Genomic DNA, 24,903 nt, shown 5'->3' with positions numbered 1-24,903 from the left:
TCCTTGCCTCAGACACTCAGCGCTGTCTTCCTTCTGCCCCGCCAGCCCCGGATTAGCAGAGGCTCGGCATGGGGCTCCAGGGGTCAGCAAGGTGGACCCGTGCCCTGGGCACTGTTCTCCACCTCCTTCCTCAGGAGACTGTTTTTTACTAAATCATTGTGAGATACATAGAATTACGGGCTTAAGTTAAAATGTAAACTTGACACCACACCACCCATTATGATGGCTAATATAAAAAAAAGTTTCGGTGAGAACGTGGACAAATTGGAATCCCAGGGCACTAATGTTGGCAAAGTAAAACTGTGGCCACCATGGAAAACAGTATGGACGTTCCATGAGACACTGTGATTCATCAATTCGACTTCTGGGTAAATACCCAAGAGAATTGAAGGCAAGCGCTTGGAACAATATTTGCACACCCACATTCACAGTAGCATTATTCACAATAGCTAAAATTTGGAAGCAACACAAGTGTCCATCAACAATGCTTGAATAAACAAAGCGCGGCCAGTGCACACGAAGGGAGGAAGCCCGGACACACGCTGCAGCATGGGCGAACCTCCAGAACCTCATTCTGAGTGAGCTAAGCCCTTCACAAAAGGGCAAAACTGTCTGAGTCCACTTATGTGAGTTACTGAGAGAGGTCACATGCATGCAAACAAAGAACTGTGGGTGCAAAGGGCTGGGGGAATGGGAAATGGGGAGTTAGTGTTTAAGGGGCACAGGGTTTCAGTTTTACAGGAGGAAAAGTTCTGGAAAAGGATGGTGTGATGCTTGTACAATAATATGAATGTATTTAATGCCACTGTACTACACACCTAAAAATGGTTCAGATGCTAGCCCTGGCCAGATGGCTCAGCTGGTTGGAGCATCCCACGCACACCCCTCCCACCATACAGCAAAGGGTTAAGGGTTCAATTTCCAGTCAGAGCACATACGGGAGGCAACCTATCTCACATCAATGTTTCTCTCTCTCTCTCTCTCTCTGCCTCCCCCTCCCTCTATCCCCTGCTTCCTCTCTCTCTCAATTCAGAAAAAGATATTCTTGGTGAGGATTTAAAAAATGGTTAGGATGCTAAATTTCATGTGTATTTTACTACAATAAAAAAGTTGGAAAGTAACATTGGAGAAATTATATAAGCTGACACTAATATGGAGCACCATGTTACAATAGACAGTTTGTAGGTGGCAGGGTTGTAACTAAAACCAGTACCTCCCAGATTCTCTACACCTCACCCATCACCTGGATGTGAACAAATTCAGAGACGTGAATTTGTCATGGTGTTCAGTGGGTGCCCTGTCTGTTACTTTATGCTGTCAAATGTCTTTGCGGTTGACCCACTTGGACCTCACTCGATGGAGGAGCTTGCCAAGGTCAGTGGGCAGGGCCCTTAGGGTGTTGCTATTATTCTTGCATGTGACAGCCAGACTCCCTGGCTGTTCTGGGCTGTCAATTGCTGTCTTCTGTGGTATCAACCAGTAAAATACTGTAACTTAACAGATGGTAACGGCCAAATAAATGCATAAGGATCCAGAAACCTTCTAGAATGGACTACCACAGCTTCGCTGATGGACTGCCGAGTAGTGGGCTCGGTGCGTCCTGTGCCCAGCCCTATAAATCACGTCGCTGGGGCACGCTTTCCGCTTCCAGAGACAGGACCAAGCCTGGCTCTGCCCTTGGAGAAATCAAGCTGGTCTGTGTCATCAAAGAAGCTAGCTCTTACCTGAAGCACTGATGCCAGCAGCTGTGGGAGGGTGAAGGCAGTGATCCTGCTGAGGGTGCCTGGGACACAGGTTCTCTGCATGACCTGGCACTTACGCCTCCCAGCCCTTTCCCCTTGGACCCTCCCTGTTAAGACTTGATATAAAACACGTCCTTTAATTGGAAGGCAGGGCACAGGAAGAGGAGAGAGTTGAAGTGTTGTTTGCTGTACCCATTCATATCAAGAATTAATACTTGCTGTTTGCTCCTTGTCTCGTGAAGGTCTCTTTGGTTTCCTCGTCCCGGCCGCCCTCTCCAGAGCAGGTCTCCTCCAGGCACACGAGTGATGTCCCCATCCTTCCCCGGACCTTGAACAGCAGTGTGGCACCTGTGGCTGATTTCAGTCACCCCCCAGAATTCTCCTCCTGCCTGGACAATTCTGCGGCTAAGCACAAGCTCCTGGTTAAGCCCCGCAACCAGCGGTCAAGCAAAATGAGGCGCCTGTCTTCGGTAATTGTGTTTCTCCCCCACCCCTCCCACCCCCTCTCTCCTCTCAGGGTTAAGTGCCCCCTCTGAGTGACATTCTTGGCCCCATAGACCTGCTGCATGAGGTAGAGTTGTTTGTCTTTTCAACATAAATTAGATATGTCTCTCCTCTGCATAAATCCATCCTTCCTTCCTTCCTTCCTTCCTTCCTTCCTTCCTTCCTTCCTTCCTTCCTTCCTTCCTTCCTTCCTTCCTTCCTTCCTTCCTTCCTTCCTTCCTTCCTTCCTTCCTTCCTTCCTTCCTTCCACAACACTTATCAGGAACCTGCTGTGTGCTCTGGGTCCATTGCCTCCCCACTGCATTCATTGTGGAGTCCACAGTCTAGGCCTGGCATGCCCAGGCCCTCCCTGCCTCTCAGACTTCCTCTCACCCTCTCTCACTCAACATGTTCTGCCTCCTCCCTGCTTCTTGAGCTCTCTAAGCTGTCTGGGGCCTCGAGCCTTGTTCCTGCTGATTTCCTCCTCAAGATGCTGTTCTCCTGGTGACTTCTCCTCAGCCTTGGGGGTCTCAGCTAGAAGTCCTCTCTCTACTGAGGCTCACCTGACCATCCTGTGGAAAGCAGGCCCAGCTTCTCACCAGCATGTTCACTTCCTTCATAGCACTTGCCACACACAGATGTGACCTTTGGAAATATGTGTGCTCACTTGCTTATTGCCAGTCTTCCCTGAGACCTTGTTCTAGCTCTACTTCCAGGACCTGGAGCCAGGCTAGTCACAGAGCTGATATCCATTAAATATTTGTTGAATGAATAAACAAAGGGGTGAGTGAATGACAGAAGAAGCTGAACCACTAGAAGGGACACCTGCTGAGGAGCACGGGAATGTGCACCTGTAAGGACAGAGCCTTCTTTGCGCTGCCTGGGACAGCGGTCATCTCACAGTTGTGGGAGCCAAGGACTCACTCGTGCAGTACTTTGGCTTCATGGTGCCAGGGAATTCCTGGTCAACATAGGGTTGGTACCTTTCCCCTGCTTGGTGGTACCCACACTGCCTCACTCCTAGAGGAGCTGAGAAGCAGGATGTGGGCCAGCCTGGCCACAGAGTGTACAGTACTGAGAAAGAGATCCTCACAGACCACAGTTCTCTCCCATCATCCCTTGAGACAGGACTGTGGGGTGTTGATAGCATACCGAGGACAAGCTAGGTGCTTCACCGGAGACAGTGGCATGGGGTCACTCAGGATGTCAGGGACTCCCAGAGAGAGCAGATTTTCCTTTGGACATGTGGAATGTACTAGAAGGCTTGACATGAATTTTAAAAGGTTGACTTTTGAGGAGACTAAAGCTAGAGAAAGAAGCAAGCTATGGTTATCTCCAGGGCAGTGTGCCCTCATGCAAGCTGAGGACTAGGGGATGTATACAAATGCTTGCATATATCTAGGACATTTACAGTTAAAGGTCCTGACCTGCCTGTCCTTGTGCTGAGTACAACCACAGGGCAGGGACAAAGCCACCTCCCTCTGGCCCTCACGTGTGGGTCTTACTCTCACAGGATGTCTGTTACCTGACAGATATTGCCTCCCCCAGCCACAGCCAGGCAGGGGGAGACCCGGCCCCTGCTTCAGGGGGAAGTGCAGCATCCCTTCTTCCTGCCCTTTGGGGAAGAAGAACTATACTTCTTCTTCTTCACTTTTGAACTTGACTTAGCTCTCGAACCATGTTTTTTAGAATAATAAAATGTTTGATTTTCTCAGACAGTTTAGGTAAACACAATCTTTCCTTCATTTAAACTGTCATTTCCATGTCTTTCCCTCCCCTCCGTGCTAGGAAGCAGCATTGATAAGTATTCGGAGGCATTCATATTTTTCTGACTGGGCAGTTATCTGGCTAGTGGTCACCAGTGTCCCTGTTTGGTCCTCAGGTGGAGGCTTCTGTTCTTCAGTGTCCTCAGCCTCCTTCACCCTCTGATCAGGAGGACCTTCTCGCTAACCTGGCCCCTCTTGGGGACCACAGTGCTTTCTGATGCTCCCATCCTGCTCTGCATGTAGGGACAAGCCACCACACTGACCCCTCTGCTGCCCTCCTGACCCCAGAATGTCTGTGGAGGTTCACTGAGGTCCAAGTTTCCTCTGCTTTTATGATCCCCCACAATAGCCGGGATTTCTTTTTCTGTCACCCACCCATGCCTAGCCCAGACTCAGTCAGTCACCTGTGGAGTCCTCTACTTTATTCTCTTCCTCCTGCTGCTCAAGTTCCTTCCTCCGTTTGGGCAGAACAGCCATCCATGCCCAGCCAGGCATCTCCAGCTCCCTTATCAGTGGGGCAAACGGTCCTCCCCATCACCCAGGCTTTGACTCTTTTGGAGTTCTAGAAGAGAGCAAAAGGGCTTTCCTCACCTTAAGAGCCCAATCTTGCATAGTTAAAAAAATAATCCTTGGCTATCAAGACTGTAATATTTATTTCAAGTTTTAAAGACACATTCACGTGTGCATTTGGTTGAATCTATCTGCCCCCATGCAAAGCAGAGGTCTGGAAAGATTAGCTCAGGCTGTTATCTTGGCATCTTACCATGCTGCACGGAACTGTCCCTGTGTGCACAGAGGTGGAAAACCTATACGTGTTTTTCTAACGTCACCACACCGGTCAGCCCTCATCCCAACCCAGGCAGTTCCGGGAGGAGCGACTGTCAGGAATTCTACCAGAAGCAGCATGGTCACATGACTAGATTAAGGTTACATTGCTGGCAGAGTGTCCAGCCTTAAGTCTCAGGTCTCAGACAGAGACTGGAGCCTCCCTTCACCCCAGCACTGCTCATCAGCAATGTATCCTGCTTGGAGATTGTGTGGATGCTGCCCCCAAGGCTCTTTTTGGTGAGAGGAGGTTGATGAGTAGAATAGGCAGCCAGGATAGTCCCCATCTGGGTGCAGGCTGAGCAGTGGTCCTCCACTTCCACCTTCTCAGGAGAGCCCTGAGGAGGAAGTGACAGGGAGCTGGTGGAGGTGGAGTGGGTGAACCCATCCTTGCTGCTGTACCTAGCCAGAGAGTCCAGGTGAGCTGAGGCCTCTTTCTTCCCTGCAAAGCCTCTGCTCAGCGTCCAAGTCCATCCCCCAGAGCCCGTATTCCATGCCAGCCTTTTCCCTGCCTGCCCCTCCACTGGAACCTCCTCAGAGCTGCCAGTGGCTCAGGTTGGGGTGGACCCACGTGGGGCCTGCTCCTCTGTTCTGTATGGACTTAGAATGGGTTCTAAGCATTAAAAAAAATGTGGCCCACATCCTAAAAAGGGTTTCAATATCAGTGATTTTCTGTAACAGCAAAAGGCCAGTAATGCCTTTGTAGCTGCAGCTTTTGAAACTTCTCCTGTAGATTTCCTTACACATCTTCTTTTTAGACCCAGAAAAATAGGATCGTGCATCTTGGCAAGAGTAGTTTAGGTATTATTGTTCAAACATTCCAGTTATCCTGTGTTCTTTTAGCAAGGAGATGCTGGCTGGAAAATGTTAAAAAAACATCAACAAACAACAAAACCCTGTTGCAAACATACCTGGAGTGTTTCCTAAAAGGGGGAGGAAAGCACTGTGTTTGTGCAAGAGCCTGGGTAACTTTCCAGCCCAATGTCATGAGCTTTTTACAAAGATCGGTCTCAACACCCTCTGCCTTTGGGTCATTTTCATGTATGGCTTTTGAATGCTTCATGATTCCCTTGATTTCCTTTGCTTCCTAAGAGAGCAGGAACTGATTTTGTGCATGGTAAGGAGGAAGTTGATTAAATCTAAAAAAAATGCCACAAGACAGTTTTAGGGTTTAATGAGAGAGGGGAGATTCATAAGCCTCAAGGAAGAAGCAAGGAAGGCTTTCTGTCGGAGTGGCATTTTAGACAGTCTTGGGGGTTACTGTAGAGCAGGGGTCCCCAACCCCTGGAGCACGGACCAGTACTGTTCCACGGCCTGTTGGGAATGGGGCACACAGCAGGAGGTGAGCTTGAACGCAGTGTGCTTGAATCACCCCCAAACCATCCTCCACCCCCGGTCTGTGGAAAAATTGTTCTCCATGAAACCAATTCCTGGTGCCAAAAAGGTTGGGGGCCGCTGATGCAGAGAACCGTGGAGGTATGAGCAAGTTGCTCAGACCCTACAGGGGGAGCTCGGCTGGAGTAGGGAGCCAGGGAAACCAGAGCAGAGACTATAGGACTAAATTTAGATGAAAAGAAAAGGGCTCACTTTATCCCATAAACTTTGGTTTACTGTTAGTCCTGTTTGACACGATGGGAATCACGTTTCAGGCAAACCAGTCTGCCCTGCTATGAGAGTGCGGGCCTGTGGAGAGAGCATTGAGGAGGAGGTCATCTCTGAGGGCGCCCAGGGCTGCGGGGTGCCAGCGTTCCACTGGGGTCATCAGCTGGTCCTCGACCAAGGTGTGGACCTGTCTGAGCTCCCTGGGGGGTAACAGTCCTTTTCTCACTGGGATGAATGGAGGAGGAAATGAAGTAATGAGTATAGAGCACAAAACACACAGCGACCTCCACCTGGTCTTGGTCCCCTTTCCTTTGCTTTGCTCTGTAGAGCACGGTCCACCAGTTTTGGGGCTCAGCCACGGGAGCCTTAGGCCACATTGATTTTGAGGGCATAACTGCCACTGTCCTGCTGAAGCCTGAGCTTGTGAGCCAACGATCCAAAATAGACCAGTAAGGGAGGGACTAGAAAAAGGCAACTGGATGTGAGTGTCCACTCAGGTGCCGGCTTTTGAGACAACTGCTGCCTTTAAACCATATGATGCCTCAAACAAAGTGGGCCAGTTGCAGGTTTTCTGATCAGTGTGTGGTGCTGTCTTTGTCCTCTCATCTCTCCTAGCGGGCACAGTCTGAATCCCTGAGTGACCTGACCTGCACCCCCGAGGAGGAGGAATCAGATGAGAAGCCACTACTCACGCTCAGCTCCGGGGAGGAACCCAGTGCTGGGCAGCAGGGTGTGGTCCTGGATAGAGGCCCTGAGCCCAGGGGACCAGCCGCCATGCTGCCACCCGGGGGGACCCGTGCCAGACGGGCACGCCTGCAGCACTGCCTGGCCCTCAGTGCCAGTGCTGAGGAAGAGAGCTCTCCTGGGGACACGTCCAGCCGCCCAGCTACCCCGGAGGTCGCGGAGCCTGTGTCCGGCCCAGCCCCCTGCTTGGAGTTTCCCCTGCTGGCAGAAGGCTCCCTGTACCCTGGGCCCAATGGCAGAAGTCAGAGGGAGGAGCTGTCCCTTAAAAGCACATGTCCGCTACCTGAGGACATAGCTGATGAGGTGGTCTGTGTTTCTGGAGATGCCGAGACTTTGTTATCGCCCCACGTCCCTGAGGAAGACACGACACCTCCTGGGACCAACCCCACTATCGTCTTAGAGACGCCCCCTGGTCTAGACGGGCCAGACCACGATGCACAGAGGGAGGCGGAGCTGACACTGGCGGTGCCCATTCCAGAGGCAGCGGAGACAGAATGTTCTGAGGACCACGCCCCAAGCCTCCCAGCCCCCAAGAGCTGCTTAAAGCACAAGGCGCTGGTAGCAAGCAGGAGCCTCAGTGTGTCCCTGACCCCACCCACCTCAGAGTCCTCTTTAGAGGAGCCCACCCCCTGTGCCCTGGACAAAGAAGCCACCCCCCAAGACTCCCCTGTGGCCGAACAAGCCGAGTCCCCACAGAGGGGGCCTGAAAAGGAGGCACCGGAGCATAAAATGGGGAGGGGAGGTAGCGAGCCACGGGGCGTGAAGAAGTTCTCTGTGTCCTCTGGCCGGGCATGGCCACGCACAGGCCACAGAGGACGGCTGGGGCACCCTGGTCCTGTGGGCCCCACTGCTGTCCCTTCCACTATCCGGCTGCCCCTACTGAGGAGCAGCCTGGCCTGGAGGAGCGAGGCCGCCCTCGATGACCTCCAGGTGCTTCCAGAGTGCCAGAACCAAAAACTGGACCCTCAGGAGCTGCCTTCACCAGCTGAGTGTGGCTCTCAGGACTCAGGGAACAGGGTGGCCAGCCAGGCTGGGCCAGAGTGGAACCCCCAGGATGTGCTGACCACATCGGTCGCAAGAGACCCCTGCCCTGCTGCCCAGGAGCCACTCACACGTGAGGACAGAAGCCCCTTCCCCATCAAGCTCCGGTCCACATCTCTCTCTTTCAAACACAGAGATGTGTCCTTGCCAGAAGTGAAAGGAATCAAGAGGTATAGTGCTGAGGTCAGGCTAGAAAAAGGAGGACCAACTCTGTTCTCGAAAGATGACAAGTGTCATATGGGGCTGGCCCCCAGTATTCGGGGAGCCAGGTCCCCCAATGACCAGGGAAAGGGGAAGGCCCGGTCATCTGAGCAGCTGGGCTCCAAGCCACCCCTGCCCAGGAAGCCGCTTCTGCAGGCCCTTACCCTCCCCTACCCGCCTTGGTCCCCTGATGTCAGCCCCGGAGAGCTGGAGAAGGCCGTGCCACCCCCGGGCCCCAGAAAGGAGAGTCGGACAGTGGAAAAAAGGTTGCCCCACCGGGAAGCTGGTAAGAGCTCCAGGCCCGTAGTGGGCTGGCCTGAGCATGTTTGGAAAGGGTGGGGCAGTGGGAAATCACATTAGTGGGAATAACTTGCTGGACATCTACCAAATATGTAAACACTTGGGTGAAAACCCTATTGTAGAAGAATTGGAAGAAAAAGTCAAAATTTCTTATGGTACCACTCATGTGTTTGATTAAGACTTAGGAGTGGAGATTAGAGAAGGGGCAACAAATGCCAGGATTTTGTGTAAGTCAAGAAATTGCCCACACCCATTTTGCAGGGCATTTTTTCCTAAGAGGACGTGGGCCCCTCTGTAGAGCACTCACGTGCTGCTTCCACTGTTTACCTTGGCAGGTCGGTGAGGCCCAGAATCTGGGAACAGGTGCTCTGGTTGGTGGAGGCTTTGCCAGGGCCTATGCTCTTCTTGGTTGTAAAGGAAGCATTGGGCTCCTCTTGTCACTTAGTGTCCTGACCTTTAACCCCAAGGAAGTGTTTCCCCAGTTTAGTAATTAGGTTCTCAGGGCCCAGTGTCATACAGGAAGCACCCTGTGTATTGGAGTCACAGCCTTTGTCAAGCGTGAGCCCTCGGAGGGTGGGCATCGGTTAGCTTCCTGTCCCAGAAGGGAGACAGTGTGAGGGTGGGGGCAGAATACAAGATGACTTTTCAGTTACAGTGTTTCAGATGAATGAACAGTCTGTTGGAAATGGGTGTTTGCAGTGGAGCTGGAGAGTCTTTGGTTGGTTGTTTCTCTCATCAGTGGAAGTCAGTGTGCTGGAGAACGGAGCTGCACAAAGCAGTCGCGTGCATTTTTGATGAGGACCTGGCGTGGGGGATGGGTAATTTTTCATGGTAAATTTTATTTAAAAAAAAAAAACTTTCATTCAGGTTATTCTAAGTCCAGGACCCCACTTAAGCACTGCGTTGCAAGACAAAAGAAAATAGAACCCAAATTATTCTCCTAAGGGCCCCGCACCCTGAAAGCAGGATGAGAACACACATAGGAAGAAGAAAATAGCTCGCACAAAGCAAGCTGAAGACAGGTTCAAAACCATTCTAACCTTTTTTGTCTCCCTCTTCTTTGGAAGTTGGTAAGAGTGCAGTGTACAAAGTGCTTTGAGGTCCAGAGGTGACACCCAAGGAGCAGGCAGTGCCAGGGAGAAGGGCCAGGAAAACAAAACGCCCCCAAAGAGCGAGTGTGGCCTTCCTCTCCTGCTCCCTGGCTCCATTAGGATATTTTGATGTTGCTGCCGCCACTGCATCAGGGCAATCAGTGAGGGATCTGGGGGAGGTCCAAGCCATAGCTGAGTATCCATTCTGCCAATTTCCAGCAAGGTTACTGAGGCTGTCCTGCAGCGATTCAAAAGCCTTTGATTGAAACAGGGAGGAAGGAGGGGACTTGCTCTGTGCAGATAAAACCCAGACATCAACACCATCTACCTTCATGACCCAAGACTGAAAATGGCCCTCAGAGGTTTGCTGCATGAGTAGACGTAAAAGCAACATGCTCATGTTTGTGGTAGGAGCTGGGGAGGAAGCTTCAGAGAGCTGTGCTTGGCACGTTAAACACCCATAACTTCCTGTACCGTCGTAGTTGGGCTCTGTTCACTGTCAAATGCCTGGGTGGGTCAGCAGTTAGAGGCCCTGGGCTTTTTATAAAGTGCAATATAGTATTTATTTACTAACAGCCTGGCTTAAATAGAAGAGAATTGTCTTTTCCATCTATGTGTATTAACATTCTTTGAGCCACAGAGATAACCAATTTCGATGAATTCCAGAGTGAAAGAATCTAGGTTATGGGCACCGATGGTGATTTTCATTTCAGTGCAAAGAGGAGGGAAAGAACTACCCACAATCTTTTGGGAACTGACCCTCCCAAAGAGGGTGGCATTTGAGGGACAAGTGCTAGAACAGGCTGTGGCTACTGCCTGGTCCCCCAGAACCTTGGGGTGCAAGGCTGCCTCATGCAGACCAGAGCAGGGTCCCGGGGTCTGTGCTGCTGGCCCCCGCCAGTAAAGCCGCCTCAATGCCATTCCCAGACATTGGATCTGCTTGAGGTTTAGCTCGTTATTATTACTGTTACTGTCATCTTCATCCCTTGCAAATTAGCTGAAGGCAATTTAGTTTGTATAAAACATACAAATCAGGAAAATTTAATAACATTATTGCTCAGTTTTCCAGAAAGTTCTAATTATCTTGTAGGGGCAGGCACTTTACCCAGAGCTCCCAATGGGCTGCCACCTCCCCCATCCCTTTACCAGGGGTACAGATCATCAAGTCAGGCACCGAGGTGTCCCAGACAGGTACACAGTTCTGCCTCAGGGACTAAAGCTGCTTTATGCCCCCAGCACTCCTGCTTACTCTTTCTCTCCCCCCCCTCCCATCTTCCTTCTCTGAAGGCCTGCAAAACTCCTCAGCAAAGGCAGCTGGGAGAATTCAATTGCAGTTGCAATAAACAGAGGAGCCCAGCTTGCCAAGTGGACTGGGCCTCACAGGGCCATTCTGAGGTGGCGACTACAAGCCCAGTGCCATCTTTGTGCTCATCTACCACAGGACACCTGTCTGTGACTGGCAGGCAGGTGGCCTGGGGTCATCAGACTTGTTCACATGTGCAGGATGTTGCCCGTCCTCCTGTTGGGCTAGCTCAGTCCAGAGTGTAAATTACAGCTTCCCGTGCACAGGATTAAAATGAGAACAAAGCAGTCGGAGATTCTCTTGTAGAAAAATGGCAAAATACGGAAAGTGTGTAGAAAAAATAATCACTCATGAGTCCACTCTCTAGGCGTTATCCCTGTTGGATTTCCGTCTAGTCTTGTGTATGTGTGTGTGTGTGTGTGTGTGTAATTTATTTTCTACATAGTTGTGGTCACATGGTAGATGCTCTGGACAGTAGCTGGATTGCCACCCCCACCTGGGGCCTTATTTGATAAGCAGCCTCAGCCTCCGGTCCAGCCCATTCCATCTAGCCTGGACAGGTGACATGGGGACACGGTCAGGTTTCTGACCCTCTTTTTCTAAATTCTCAGGCTCACTCCTTCATGCATTTGTTCTTTCAACAGAAATTTCACACACCCCTGCCACGTGCACAGCACAGTGCCACCCCCAAAGGAAAGCACAAGGACCTGGCCCTCCTGGAGGAGGCAGGTGGCAGCTGGGTGTCATGGGGGAGTGTTAGATGCCCATCTTGTCTTAGGATGGCAGAGACATTTTCCAGAGGAAATGAACTCAAAGAGACTGTCACTTAATGAAGTCATTTCAATGTATTGAGGTTCGTTTGAGTGGAGTACAAGGGGGATGGATATTTTTGGTATCATTCTAAAAATATATTCATATGTCTTGAATTCTTAAAGAAAACCAACCTTGTTCACACCTCCCTTTCTTTCTACCTTATCCTTTCCTTCACAGTCCCTTCCTGAGCAAGTGTAGTCAACCCTCTGGCCTCCGTTCCCCATCTTTGCTGTGCTCCTCAAACCACAAATGTCTCCCTGCCGCCCCTTACAGGACATGACACGTCATGGATTCCCATCTGTTTCCTGACGTCCGCTCTTCCCTTGACTCTTGCGGCCACAGCAGCCAGCCCCTAACCATCTGTGGACGACCCCGAGTTGACATCTCAACATTCATAATTCAGTGTATCAACCCCTCACCCACCCCAGACCATTGCTCTTCTCAGTACCCCCATCTATCCAGGTACAGAAGCCAGAGACCTCAGAGTCATTAAAAATATTTTAACATGGGGTATACTAAAAGGCCAAAAAATTATAGGAAAAATTGCCTTGTAATTCTCCTTAAACAATGACATAAAAAGGGACTTGCACTTCTGCTGGAGGCGGAGTAAACACACTCCACTTGGGCCCTCCCATGGATAGAGTTTAAAACCGGGACCGAATGCAGAGAGCACATGGCAGCAGACGAAGGGCTGCTGCTGGCGGCGGGGGGATGAGGGCACTAGAGATGACCACGCCTGTCCATTTCATCTCTGTTCACCTGATCCTTTCTCTAGGATTGATGCTTAACACTGGGTTTTCTGGTTCACAGAGCATGTGCAGTTTTAAATTAACAGAAAACTAACTTCTGATGACCCTCCACAAAGCTGAGCCTGGATCACACTTCTCTGAGCAGGACAGAGACTCTTTCTCTGCCCTCTCATCTCAACAGTCATCACTCAGCATTTAAATAGATGGATAGCACCAAATGTTGTCCATCTCTCAAGTTGTTTTTCAGTCTGATGGATGCAGATGGTTAGCTGTGTTTTACACCTTGGTCGGAAAGTCCTGGTCATCCTAATACTAAATGTCTTTGTCCTCCTCAGCTCTGTCCCCATGTCAGCCTTCACCACCTTTAACCTGACTTCTACAGCACCTCCTCCCCCAGCTGTCTCGTCTCAGCCTCTTCCCAAGTCATGGGTCTAACGTGGAGCTTCCTCTTTTAAAAAACTCTCAGCGGTATTTTGTGTTGTATGTAGAACAAAATTTAAACTCTGAGGTAAGGTATCTAAGGCATTTGAGATTTGGGTCAGAGTCAACAGTTCTGCCTTCCTGAGTTTACCTGCCACAACTTCATTCCCTCTGTGTCTCCAGCCCCACCCCTGCCACAAGCTCCCCTCTGCATGCTGCACACAACCTTGCTATCTCTGAGCACACTGCACCTTGCCCCTGAATTTGAGCTCCCTGAAACTAGCAGGGTTTGTTTTCTCTGCCAAGGACCTGTGCCTGGGAGGCCTGTCCTCTGGTGGGTGGTCCTTGACTGTGCTCTGACGACCAGGTGCAATGACAGGGAGGGAAGCCAGCAGGGCAGGGGCCGGGGTAGTGAGATGGTAGAGCCTGGGTTTAGAGATTTTACTCCCAGGTCCACTTCCAGGTGATGTGAGATTCTGATCTGGTATGTTTCTTAACCTGTGAGTCTCAACATCCTCCTTTGTCAAATGAGATTAGTAATAGGCAGCAAAAGCTTTTTAATGTAATACAGTTTCATACAGTCCAGCCCCCTTTTCCTAAGATGTACCAAGATATCATCCTCCAGGCCACATAGAACATGTGTAGGAGTGGAATTCTCCTGGTACTGGTTCCGACCAAGGCCCCAGTATGTAGAGAGTGTGTGTGTGGACTGTTGTGGGGAGTCATGAACCACCACCCACCACCACCCTGAGAACACACATGGGTCCTGAGAGGGAAGAGGAAAAAAGGGGATTTTCAAAACAGTCTGAGAGCTCAGCTGCAGTTCTGTGAGGCCCCAGCTCAGTGGGGCAGCACCGGGGAACCTCCCTCATGCTCTCTGCAGGGGAAGGAGGGGAGGCCTCACTGGTACTTCTTAGAGAGCTGGACTATCCACCACCAGGGGCCACACAGCCAGTCTGTGCTCCCTGAGCCCTGCCTCATGGAGAGGGCAAAGGCCACCAGGGAAAAGGAGCTGGGGAAACACTGAGTCACAGCCGCAGAAGCACAGTGGTGGAGGGGAATCCTGAAGTTTCAGACTTTGCTTGGCCCAGGCAGGACAAAGTCCACCGAGACCCCTGCCTGTCCTCTGCCACCTCCCCTCCTGCCGAGACCTATTAGACCTGGGGAAGGGAGTCCCCAGCCCAGCTCGGACACCTGCACAGTGGGGACAGGAGATTTAAAGCTGACTTGGCCCAAAGGCTACGTGCAGTTCTACAGTGACCACAGTAACTGCTAGAACCTGAGAGTGACCAGGAAGCTGCCGCAAATCTTCCAGTTCCTACCTTGGGCAGGGGGCTGTCAGAGACCAGGGTGGAGCCATGCTCTGTTCTGTCTAGAACCTGTGGGCCCACAGCCAGTTCCTGCAGGGTGCAGCCCGCCTCCTAGGGTGTAGATCAGCAATGCCCCCCGCCATCCACCAGCTGCATTGGTGCCACTTCAGTGGGGATTCAGCCCTTTGTCTAGGGCAGCCATGAGCCTCGTGTGGAGACTGAAGCCTTCTGTACAGTTGTCCCAGGGCTCGGCACAGTGGGAGAAAAGTGGGTTGGAAGAGGGCAGCCAGTGTGTTCATGACAGAAGTGTGTGAGCACCCCCGACAGGGGCCCCTCTGAGGAGGGCTGAGGACGGCAGGTACCAGAAAGCCTGAGAGCAGAGGCCAGAGATGAGGACTGTGTGGGCACCAGCATGGCAGCCCTGGGAGTGGATGTCCAGATGCAAGGCAGGGAGCCCAGCTGGTTTCCAGGAGAGCTCATCAGCCAGGTTCACAGGTATTCTGTGTTGGTCAGAAAGGGGACACAATGGGCTCTCCCTCAAGGCTCCCTCGGGCTGGAAACTTGGAAGGCTCCGCAGGTGAGTTTAACATGTGTCTAGCACTGAGAAACCTGTTCTAGGGCAGCACTTAATAAACGTACAGAGCTTGTTAACATGAAGATTCTGATGCAGTAGGTCTGGGATGAGGACACATTTGCAGTTTACATGTAAACAGGAATGGATTTAAATTAAATTAAAAAATTCAGTTGCTCTCTCACATTGGCTGCGTGTCCAGAGCTCAGAAGTGGCGTGTGAGTAGCAGTGGCACAGACAGCTGCCCCCATTGCTGGAAGTTCTGCTGAACAGCACTGGTTAGATCATCCTCTGCTTCAGAGCTGTCATTAGCAAGTACTGTTCTTCTGAGACTCTGTCAGGCTTGTGCTGTTCCTAAATATGTCCTTGGTGTCAGAGTATTGTAAGACTTTCACCTGTTTGTCCGTGTGTCCATCCCCAACATCAGCTTCCCATGGTTAAGGTCTGCAGTGGATTTACCTATGGCTTACACACATGGGTGGTAAGTGGGTACCTAAGGACAGCAATAGCTAAAGTATATATTTAGCACTTACTGAGTGCAAGTGTCATGTCAAATGCTTTACAGTTTAATTTCCAACAACAGTCCTTTCATACATGGGAGAGCAGAAGAACTTGCCCAAAGGTACGCAGTGAGTGAGCTATGGGAGGAGCCAGGGAGACCCCCTGCAGCCATGCCCTTCCGGTGGTAGCAGTCACACACACCACAGTGCACAGGGCAGCCCCTCAGCTGAGAATCACCCAGCCCCAAATCTCAGTAGTGCCGAGGCTGACTGACTGTTGTTCACTGCTCAGTGATGGGTGATATGCAGAGGGAATGGTGTGTAGGAAAGTTGTAATGTAGTGGGTGAAGAGTGGAAATCAAAAAGCCTGTGTTCCGATGCCCCTCTGTTACATGTCAGCCATGTATCCCTGAACGAGTCCTGTACTTCCTGAGACACTGTGTTCCTATCTCTGAAATGGGGCTGAATATATCCTTACATTGCAAAGAGAGTTGTGTGGGTCATTTTGAACAAGGTACTGCTCTGAAAGTCAAGACCAAATAAACCTTATCTGTTGGCATTTCTTTGGTCAGGAGAAATTTCCCCGTTCATGTAGCAGTAAGGGAGGGGCTCAGGTGTACTAAAGTAGGGAAATTCAAGTCAGCGGACGATGACCATCCCTTGGACTCATGACATTCTCCAATGGCCACTTGAGACAGTTTGTGTAGGGCTCCAGCTCCCCCTGGGGCTCCCCCAGAAATCCAAGGCCGGGTGTTGGTGTACATTTGGAATTGTAAGAGGGGGCCATGTAATATAATAGTTTCACTACTTTTTCTCTTTTGCCTGCTATAGCTCAAAATTATTTTCAAATAACAGTGCCTTTCCAACCCTGTGTACTTAAAAGTTCCCATTATATCACCTGACAGGTAATGGAGACCAGTGAACTTTGTACTCAGATGGACTTTGGTCATTATCTTCTGCTCAGAGGCTGTACTGGTTGTACAGACAGTAGTGGTTGAGCAAATGGACTTTCAGTCCAGCTCCTCAATCACAACTTTGGGCCCCTGAGCCTGTCGCAGTCTCCGCTGCCAGATGTGGGGGTTGGGCTGGAGAACTCTGGGAAATCTGCCAGCCTTGGCATTCTAAGAGCTGGGCCATGGCACCTGAAGTCAAGCCGTGGTCAAGGCAGCTGACCCTTGGGGCATGCCAGTACACATGTCTGCATGTGACCAGCCCCACACATCTCAATACAGGTGTGATTCATGCATTGATTTTGCACGCTTATGATTCACACACCGAACACACCAATAAAAAAAAAAAAATGAGACCAGTACCCAGAGGCCCCTCCCATGCCCCCTTCTGGTGGGCTCTGGAACTCATCATAGATCATGGACCATGGACCCCACTATTCATAATTGCTCTTGCAGGAAAGCATGTGTGTGGTGCATTGGACAGACATGTTAGATTAGCATGATCCTTCCTCTCTGTGGTCTCAGTGCCTACCACAGGGCCTGGTGGGCTCCTATCAAGTATAGTCAGTTCCTTGATTTGCAGTAGCTATGCTCTATAATGTCATCACAAATGCTGATTTAGCAGATACTGAACCATTGCTCCTGGGGAGATACAAGGTGAGGTTCCTGCAAGCCTCTGATCACGGCCTTTTTAGCAGCTGATCAGTACATAACCTTACTGCTCTGTGCATGTCTGCAAATGACCATGAAGGATTACAAGGACCAATTTGGGAGTTTCAAATACATTTTAGCAAATAGGAAAACCCCCAAGTACAGAGTTTTCAAACACCAAGGACCAACTGTATTTGGTGAATTGGTAAAGGCAGGAACAGTGCTAAGTTTAATCTGGAGGTGCAACTAGAGCACAGCCCCATTGTGTATCATTACAAACAAGAGCGTGCTCTGTGAGAAGCCCTGGCTCAGCCTCAAAATACTCAGCATGGCTTTGAGATAAATGCTTGCACAAGTGCTAAAGCTGCCAGGTTCTGTGGTGAGATCACACAGCCTGGCCCTGGGCAGCACCCTCGAAGGGCCACTACAGACTGCCAGCGTATATTGATTAGGAGCTGTCTCTATAAGGCAAAACTGACAGTAGATCAATAATTGCTTTAAAGGAAACAACCTGGACTTTCACCCAGGAAGTCATTTGTAAATGTTCAGTGTGGGTGAGGCCCTCCCCAGCCCCGTGATCCCCTAGTGCCTGTGTACACACCTCGTCAGCTCCAGGTAAACCAGGGCCTGGCAGAGGACCTGGGAGCAGGACAGAAACAGGCGGATGCCCCGTCACCAAAGCACCAAGACACCGCTCTGGCTTCAGCTAGTGTGGATGATGCACCCACGTCAGATCAGAAATCACAGAGGGCATAGTCGGGTCTGTCCTTCCATGGAGAATGCTTTGAAGGGCTGGGAATGAGCTGTTGCAATGTGTTTTTAAGATAACAGCGTAACAGAAATAGAATGGAAGGAGTCTGCCAAAGTATTAACACAGTGCTGCTGGTTGTTGACTTATAGAAAACTTATTCTCCTTTGCATATTTATCTGCTCCCTGAGTATGTACAATGTGCATGAGTACTTTTATAAACAAGGAAGACATTTCATGACAGGAAAAAGGTTCTTAAAACTTGCTGCTTCAAAACTGGCAGCATGTACTAAGTTTAAAGAGGCGCAAGAATCCTGCTGTCCTGCTGTGTTAGCTTAGGGCAGAGCATCTACTTTACTTTCTTAGCCAAAGGGCAAGAAATCCCAGCAGTTTATACAGCACAGCTCATGCCTCTCACTTAGGAGACAGAGCTCTTGACAACTCCCAGCCTGCAGACTCACCGTTGTGTCCTGCCTGCCATGCAGGTTGTAGACCACCATTAGAGTCCCACCATCTCTTCCTCCACTGGACATTACAGGAGTTTTTGTGAATGACAGAAATACTGCCTTAAGGCTGAATTTTAATAGGTACCAAAAGAGAAAAGAGAAAAAAAAGAACCATCACCAATCAGTAAGTCAAAATTAAACAATAAGAGACATCTCTCACAGAGGAGTGGTTCAGTCTCTAGAAATGGTTTGGCATAAGGGTTTCTGAATGGCTAAATTTAGCTCTTCCTGAATACAAAAGATTTGGTTAGCATTGTGTACTGAGGCAGAAGGAGGTAAACAAAGTGTTTTCAACTCCTTTTATTTAATCAGGTGCTACATCTATGTTATCCGAAATTAATGACATTTTGGATATGCTTGATCTCAGAAGCTATTTTATGGTAGAACCTTGACCCTGGGTGTTCCTGCTGTAGAACTGACACAGTGAAAGGTTTTTGGCCCCTGAAATTTGTGTTATCTTTCTCTTCACCTGCACACACCATGTAACCCTTGCCCCTGCCTGCTGTGGGGGCCAGGTGCAGGGTGTGGGGGTGCAGAGCAGAGTGGCCACTAAGGCCTTCTGCTACAGAGCAGGATGGCTCATCACCCAGCTGCTCTGCCTTTGCCCACCTGGACAGGGACGTACCTGTAGGTTACCTGAGGCTCCAGGTGGAATCTCAGGCCTTTCTGAATCATGGTTGGGAGCTGTCTTTTTCTCCCTTTCCCCTGGTGTGTGGACCCTATCTACCACCTGTGCCCTGTCCCCATGGGGCTGTGAAAGGGTCCAGAGGCTATCAGGGTCCCTCTGGTCCACTTGCACTCCTGACTAGGAGAAAGTGGGAAAGGAGAGTGTAGAAAACCAGGGAAGACAATCACTCAGGGTAAAGAGTAGTGGAACCAAAAAAGGGAGAAATGGTCGGTAAAAGGTCCTGGCCGTGTGCCTGGTCCAGCACTGGCAGACGCTGCCATCGCAGGTAGCTTGTCCCGCACTTACATGGTGTGGCCCAGCTGTGGCCCGTACTCCCTTCATGGGTCTGCCCATGAACACAGACATATGGGCACACACTCCCTCACAGATGGGCGATGCAGCAGTGACCCTTCTCTGCTCACAGTGAAATCTGCCAGCACACTCTTGGTGGAAAGAAAGAAAACCACCGGCTCTTACCGCACTGAACGTAGTTGCCTTGTTGACAAGACTGCCATTCCCATGAGCAGACTGGAAGGGAGAAGAATATGATTTGTCTCAGGAGTGAGACGTGAGCCTTGAACACAGTCCCTGGCCTTGGTGCACCCTCGGGGTCCCCAGCCTCGTTCTAGGGCCTCCTCTCACCATAGTCCCCAGGAGCACTGCAGTCTCCTGTTCCACAGAACTTTTCCCAGTCAGTTTTAAATACTCTTTTTGGCTCAAAAAAAGTAATCCAATTGCATGGCATAGGAACTCATCACAGCTATGTCTTGTGCCCTCATAAGAAGAGTAATATGAGTGTCTGGCACCCCATGCTGAGCTACAGGAGGGCTGGAGAGGCAGCCAGAACCTCCCCCCACAACACCAGAGATGCTGGGGCTGCCTGGGCATTGCACAGCTACTGTTCTACCTGTAGATTAAAAGCCAGGATAGAAATTTTCTATGTATACTTCGCTTTGACAAAATTACTCAGAATATTTTGTTGACTGAGGTAATGAGTCTCAGCCCGTAGTCAAATCCTTCTGTCCAGTCTGCCCGTGGTGAGGTGAAGGCGCCTGAGCAGCACGCACTGGGAAGGGGACAGAATGGCCTCACATCCTGGGCCAGGGAAGAGCAGAGGGCAGGGCTGGCGACTTCACCGAGTGTGAAGAAGAGATCAGAGACGTGAATTAAACCTTTTAAGAAAAGTCCAGGCACTAAGAAAAGAGTATGAAAGTCTGTGAATGAGGGATTGATAACAAGGGAGCCGCATGCATGGAGATGATGCCAGTCTTTGTTCTGTGTGGTGGAGGCAGATATTCAGAGGGACAGGCTGGGGGGAGCATTTGAGTCTAGCGTACTTTGGCGAGAACGTACTTTTGAACCTGCAAGAGGCCATTTATTTCATCTGTAGTTTTCCTTGAAAAAATAAAATAAAATTGCTTCTTTTTTCTGTTGATGCAAGTAATAACTTCTCATTGTAGAAAAATATGAAAATACAGAAAAGTTAAAAAGGAGGGTACAGGAGACCACCTCAGTCTTACTACCCAAGATGAGCATGTGACTGTGGGAGAGAACTCAGCAAAACATTATGGTTTTAAAGGCACCATTCCTGTTCTCTCTAGAGCATTGAGGGAGACAGCTGTGGCCATTTTGGGTGTCATTTTCACAAATGAAGGACATGCTTACAATTTTTTAAAAGAAAGGAGGATAATAATGTACCTCTAACTTCCAAGCAAATCAGGAAGTATGTACTAGTCCAAAACGAGAGGTTTTAAAGAAACTTGATATTAAAGAAATCTTATCTATTTGTGCACTTATTTTTATGTCATTCCAGAAAATGTCCCATAGGAGGCAGTTGGCCCTAAAATGTGTATATAGAAGCACTTGTGGCTCAGACTAGAAGAGCATAATTTCCCTGGTGAATCTTAAAATGAGAAAACAAAACCCCCTAAAGAAAAGCAATGGCCTCCCCAGACATCTCTCCCCTTCCCACTCCCCCCCATTACCCTTGCCCCCACACAGTGTCCTCTGTGTGGAAGCAGCAAAAGTGAGACTGAGGAGGGACTAGGACTGTTTTGATCACCCTTTGTCTCTACCCACAGAGAAGGGTGTGCCTCCCACGGCAACGGGGCCTGGAGCGGAGGGCCCGCCTGGGCCACCCTGGATCACCATCACTCCACAAAAGTGGCGAGGAGCCCCAGAGCAGCCACCCCACCAGGAGGACAAGTGTGGGGCCCAGACCCTGAAGTCTGAAATAGGAAAGCCAGCCAAGGCACCCGAAAGAATCCAGGTGCTTAGAGCCAACCTTTCCTGTCTCTGTAGCTGCAGGAGAGAGCAGCCAGCTGGGGTTGGGGGCTGAGACCGCATGAGACCACACACCCTGCATGGTCCTTACAGAGCCCAGGGCCTGTGCTGATAGTTGCTGTCTGCCTGTGGGGTGTGCTGGCTTTTAGGGAGGCAGAGAAGCAGGTGGACCCCTTAGGCGGTGGAGACAGCTCTCTGCTCTCTGCTTCCTAGGCAACGCAGCATCTGGAGAAATGGAACAGGGTTTAAATAACTTCTCAGTTAGATGCAACAACTATATCAAAAGCTCTGTCTCGATTCCTTATGCGGTGATGAACCAGCCCCGCTTTTGCTGTTGCACAGGTTGCCTGCCAGGGCTCCTTACTTCCCACCCAGGACTGCAGGGCTGGAACCCAGAGTTCCATTTTGCAGTCTGGGCTGTAAACAACTTTTTTAAGCGCAGACAGCTGTGCTTCGAAGCAAGCTGAGACTCATGGCGTTTGTGTCTTCCCTGCTGGCCACCACGGTGCATCCACTGGGTGTTTCCTCCATCCAGGGAGGCGAGCCAGAGCAGTAGGACCTGCTTCCCTTCAACCTAACCTGAAGCTCACCTGTCCCCTTGCCTGAAAACCTGCAGATTCAGAGAATTTATAAAACAAATATTAACCAGTGGTCAGGTTTGGGGCCTCTGTGACTATACCAAGTATCATAAAAACCTCAAAAGTATTTCCAAATGCAATTCATTTTGACTTTCAAATGGGATCCCCACTGGCCAACATCTGGGGCTGAACCCAGGGGCCAGGGGACAGGGCAGAAACCAGGATGCCTGTGTGTGCCCAGGAGAAGCCCACATTAGTCTGAGCACCTGCCTGTGTTTTGAAGGCTGGACATCAGCAAGAGCACAAGAGCAGAGCTCCCCCAAGAAAGCATCAGCCTCACGATTTCTGCTGGCAGAGAGACCTTGGGTGGCTTCTTGCCCTGGGTTCTGCTTGTACCTATCTGAACTTCAGGTGACAGTGCAACATGTATCTTTCCTTTCTCAATAGGAACCCATGAAGCAGGCTGACTTTGTCCGCAGCAAGTCTTTCCTGATGGCCCCAGCTAAGCCCGCTGTGGACAGAAGGCAGGGGACCAAGCTCCACCTCCAGGAGGGGCTGCAAAGAGGGATCTCTTTGTCCCATCAGAACTTGGGTATGAAAACTGCAAATAGTCCCAAACACTCTGAAATATGTTTCTGGGGTGGGTCTTGCAGGTTTGGTTTGGTTTGTTTTTTTTCTAGATTACTCAACACATCGATTTGTTAAAACAGCTTCTAGTTATCATTTCCATGCTATGAAACTCACCTGTTTTAGGTGTACAATTCAATGGGTATTAATAGGCAGTGCATACATACTTACTGAGTTGTATACCCGTCACAATCCAGTTTTAGAACCCTAAAAAATAACCATGTGTGCCTTCTAACGTCATTCACTATTCCCCACCCCAGCTCTAGACAGCCACAAATCTACTTTCTGTCTCTCTATAGTTACCTTCCTTAGACATTTCTTATAAATGGAATCATAAAATATGTGTTCTTTTGTATCTGGCTTCTTTCACTGAGCATAATGTTTGTAGATTCATCTCTGTCATTGCATTTATCAGTAATTTAAAAATTTCTTTTTAACTATGGCAAAATGCACATAACAAAACTTACCATCCTAACCATTTTTAAGGGTGCAGCTCAGCAGCATTAAGAATATGCACACTTGTACAGCCAGTCCCCAGAGTTCTGCAGTTTTATTTTGGAAGTTTCTCCTTACTGTACTTCAGCCTGCCTGGCAGTCTTCTTATCATATAAATTATGTGCCTAAATCTTTTTAAAATTTTTGCACATTAAGGATTTTGTATTCGAGACCACAGTTAAGACCTTGATGCATAGTTTAAAGAAATTCAAGAAGCTTAAGTGAAAATTTAAACTCGTTGCTGTGTTTCTGTTTGTCTTGTCACCTTCCCAGCAGCTCAGTCTGCAGTAATGACGGAGAAGGAATTACACCAGCTGAAGAGAGCCAGTTATGCCAGTGCAGAGCAGCCCTCCTGGATGGAACTTGCCAGAAAGAAATCTCAAGCTTGGAGTGACATGCCCCAAATTATAAAATAGGTTGACAATGTGCTGATAAAAAATGTCCACCACCTTGACAAGTCACTTAGTGAAAAAGTACCACTAAAGGCAAACAAACTGAAACTTAAGAGTGATTTTTATCTTCAGGTTATGGGAGGGCAAGGCTCTGGAAGAACGAACCAAGCAAACAAGGAAGACAGACACACAGCTACAGTCTGGGCCAGCAGATCCCAAAAACAAGAACACCATTGAGAAGGGCCAGGAACAAGGCCCTGTGCCCAAAGGTATAAATGCGAGTCTTTCAGAACCCCTTGATCAAAGGGGCCCCAACCAGGAAGAAAAAGGAAACCAAACATGGATGCATAACTAGGACAGAGAGAACATGTGTTTGCGCCTCCACCTAAGACCAGGTTGTGTGTCTGGTCCCCGTCCTGCTTGTGGATCCTGTCTCCTCCACTCGTGTTCACTCGTGAGCGTGACGTTTTCGGTCAGTGGGGATGCCGTTTCCAAGAAAAGCTGTAAAAGTCAGGTTTTCTGGAGATACTCACTCTGCAAAGGAGCAGAAGGGACACAGCAGGGCACATCAATTCATAGACTGTTTCCAAAACTAATTTTTAAACTTTTCCACTAGGCATCTGTGTCCTAAGCCATTGCACAATACATTGCCTGTTCAATTAAAGGTTTCAAACATGCTTCTGTCATATGTGTAAAAGTTATTTCTACTCATATGTAGAGAATGTCCTCCGGCACTGAGTTAATGAAAAGTGGAGTTTTGCTTAATATAGATCTCATTTAAAATCTCAATTGGGTTGATTTTGGAATTTGTGTTTTTCTTCGAGTTTCCCCCACTGATAGAATTGTGGTGTTTATTTTGCAGAACTGAGAAGCTAATACAGATTTTGTTCTCTTCTCATCTATTTGGTATAACATGAAAAATATGAAATTTCCCAAAATGTTACAAATCCTTAACATCTAATTGATCTAGCCTGCATAGTTCCATTAAAAACTAGGCTTTTGATGCATTAACCAAGATGACCCTTGAATGCAGAATGTGGGCAAGCCAGCAGAGGAAGAACATTTATTTTGGGATCTCAGAATCATGTCTCTGTTATATAATACCTCTATTTAAAAAAACATTTCTAATTTGTTTCTTTTAACAAGCTAATCCCCATGGGAATATGTATACAGCCAAGACATTTAGCCATCGAATCAGTAAGACCTCACATATGATTTTACATATGCTAAGTTTTGGTACTTTTATTGCATTTTTCATCTTTATGAATATTTATATTTTTAGCTGTTAGAACTACACAATTTAACCAGGTTTACCTTTATTGAAAATGTCTTGGGATAGTTTTTTCCCAACCAAATCGATTTATTAATTGCACTGTCTCAGAGAGCATCAATACTGAATGCCATGGTGAATGTACTCTGAACAAGTACCCCATCCACCTAGTCTTGCTCCAAAAGCTTAGACATGAAAAGATTTAACTCAAAAAACAATTCATGCTGGCTACTATTACCCCAAACCATTTCTCCCTAAAACTACAGAGACTGTCT

At 49.2% G+C, this 24,903-nt stretch overlaps 1 protein-coding gene across 2 annotated transcripts in view; it reads left to right on the top strand.

Moving 5' to 3' along the window:
* Positions 1–23,994, top strand: part of CRACDL (CRACD like) — a 116,031-nt gene extending 92,037 nt beyond the window's left edge. Inside the window, exons 6-10 of one of the 2 annotated variants that reach the window (XM_037137210.2) lie at positions 1,985–2,212; positions 7,034–8,690; positions 21,065–21,252; positions 22,292–22,436; positions 23,243–23,994. In XM_037137210.2, coding sequence (XP_036993105.2) covers positions 1,985–2,212; positions 7,034–8,690; positions 21,065–21,252; positions 22,292–22,436; positions 23,243–23,382 — 2,358 coding nt within the window. In that variant the 3' untranslated portion in view covers positions 23,383–23,994. Of the gene's footprint in view, positions 1–1,984; positions 2,213–7,033; positions 8,691–21,064; positions 21,253–22,291; positions 22,437–23,239 lie in introns of both variants that reach the window. The other variant, XM_037137209.2, reaches the window with a different exon arrangement.
* The last annotated feature ends 909 nt before the right edge of the window (positions 23,995–24,903 follow it).

The sequence above is a fragment of the Artibeus jamaicensis genome, unplaced genomic scaffold (genome assembly GCF_021234435.1).
Source record: "Artibeus jamaicensis isolate MK-2021 breed Jamaican fruit bat unplaced genomic scaffold, CSHL_Jam_final contig_384, whole genome shotgun sequence".
Taxonomy (NCBI): domain Eukaryota; kingdom Metazoa; phylum Chordata; class Mammalia; order Chiroptera; family Phyllostomidae; genus Artibeus; species Artibeus jamaicensis.
The sequence above is the reverse complement of the archived record's forward strand: the minus strand, read 5'-3'. Positions and strand labels throughout refer to the sequence as shown.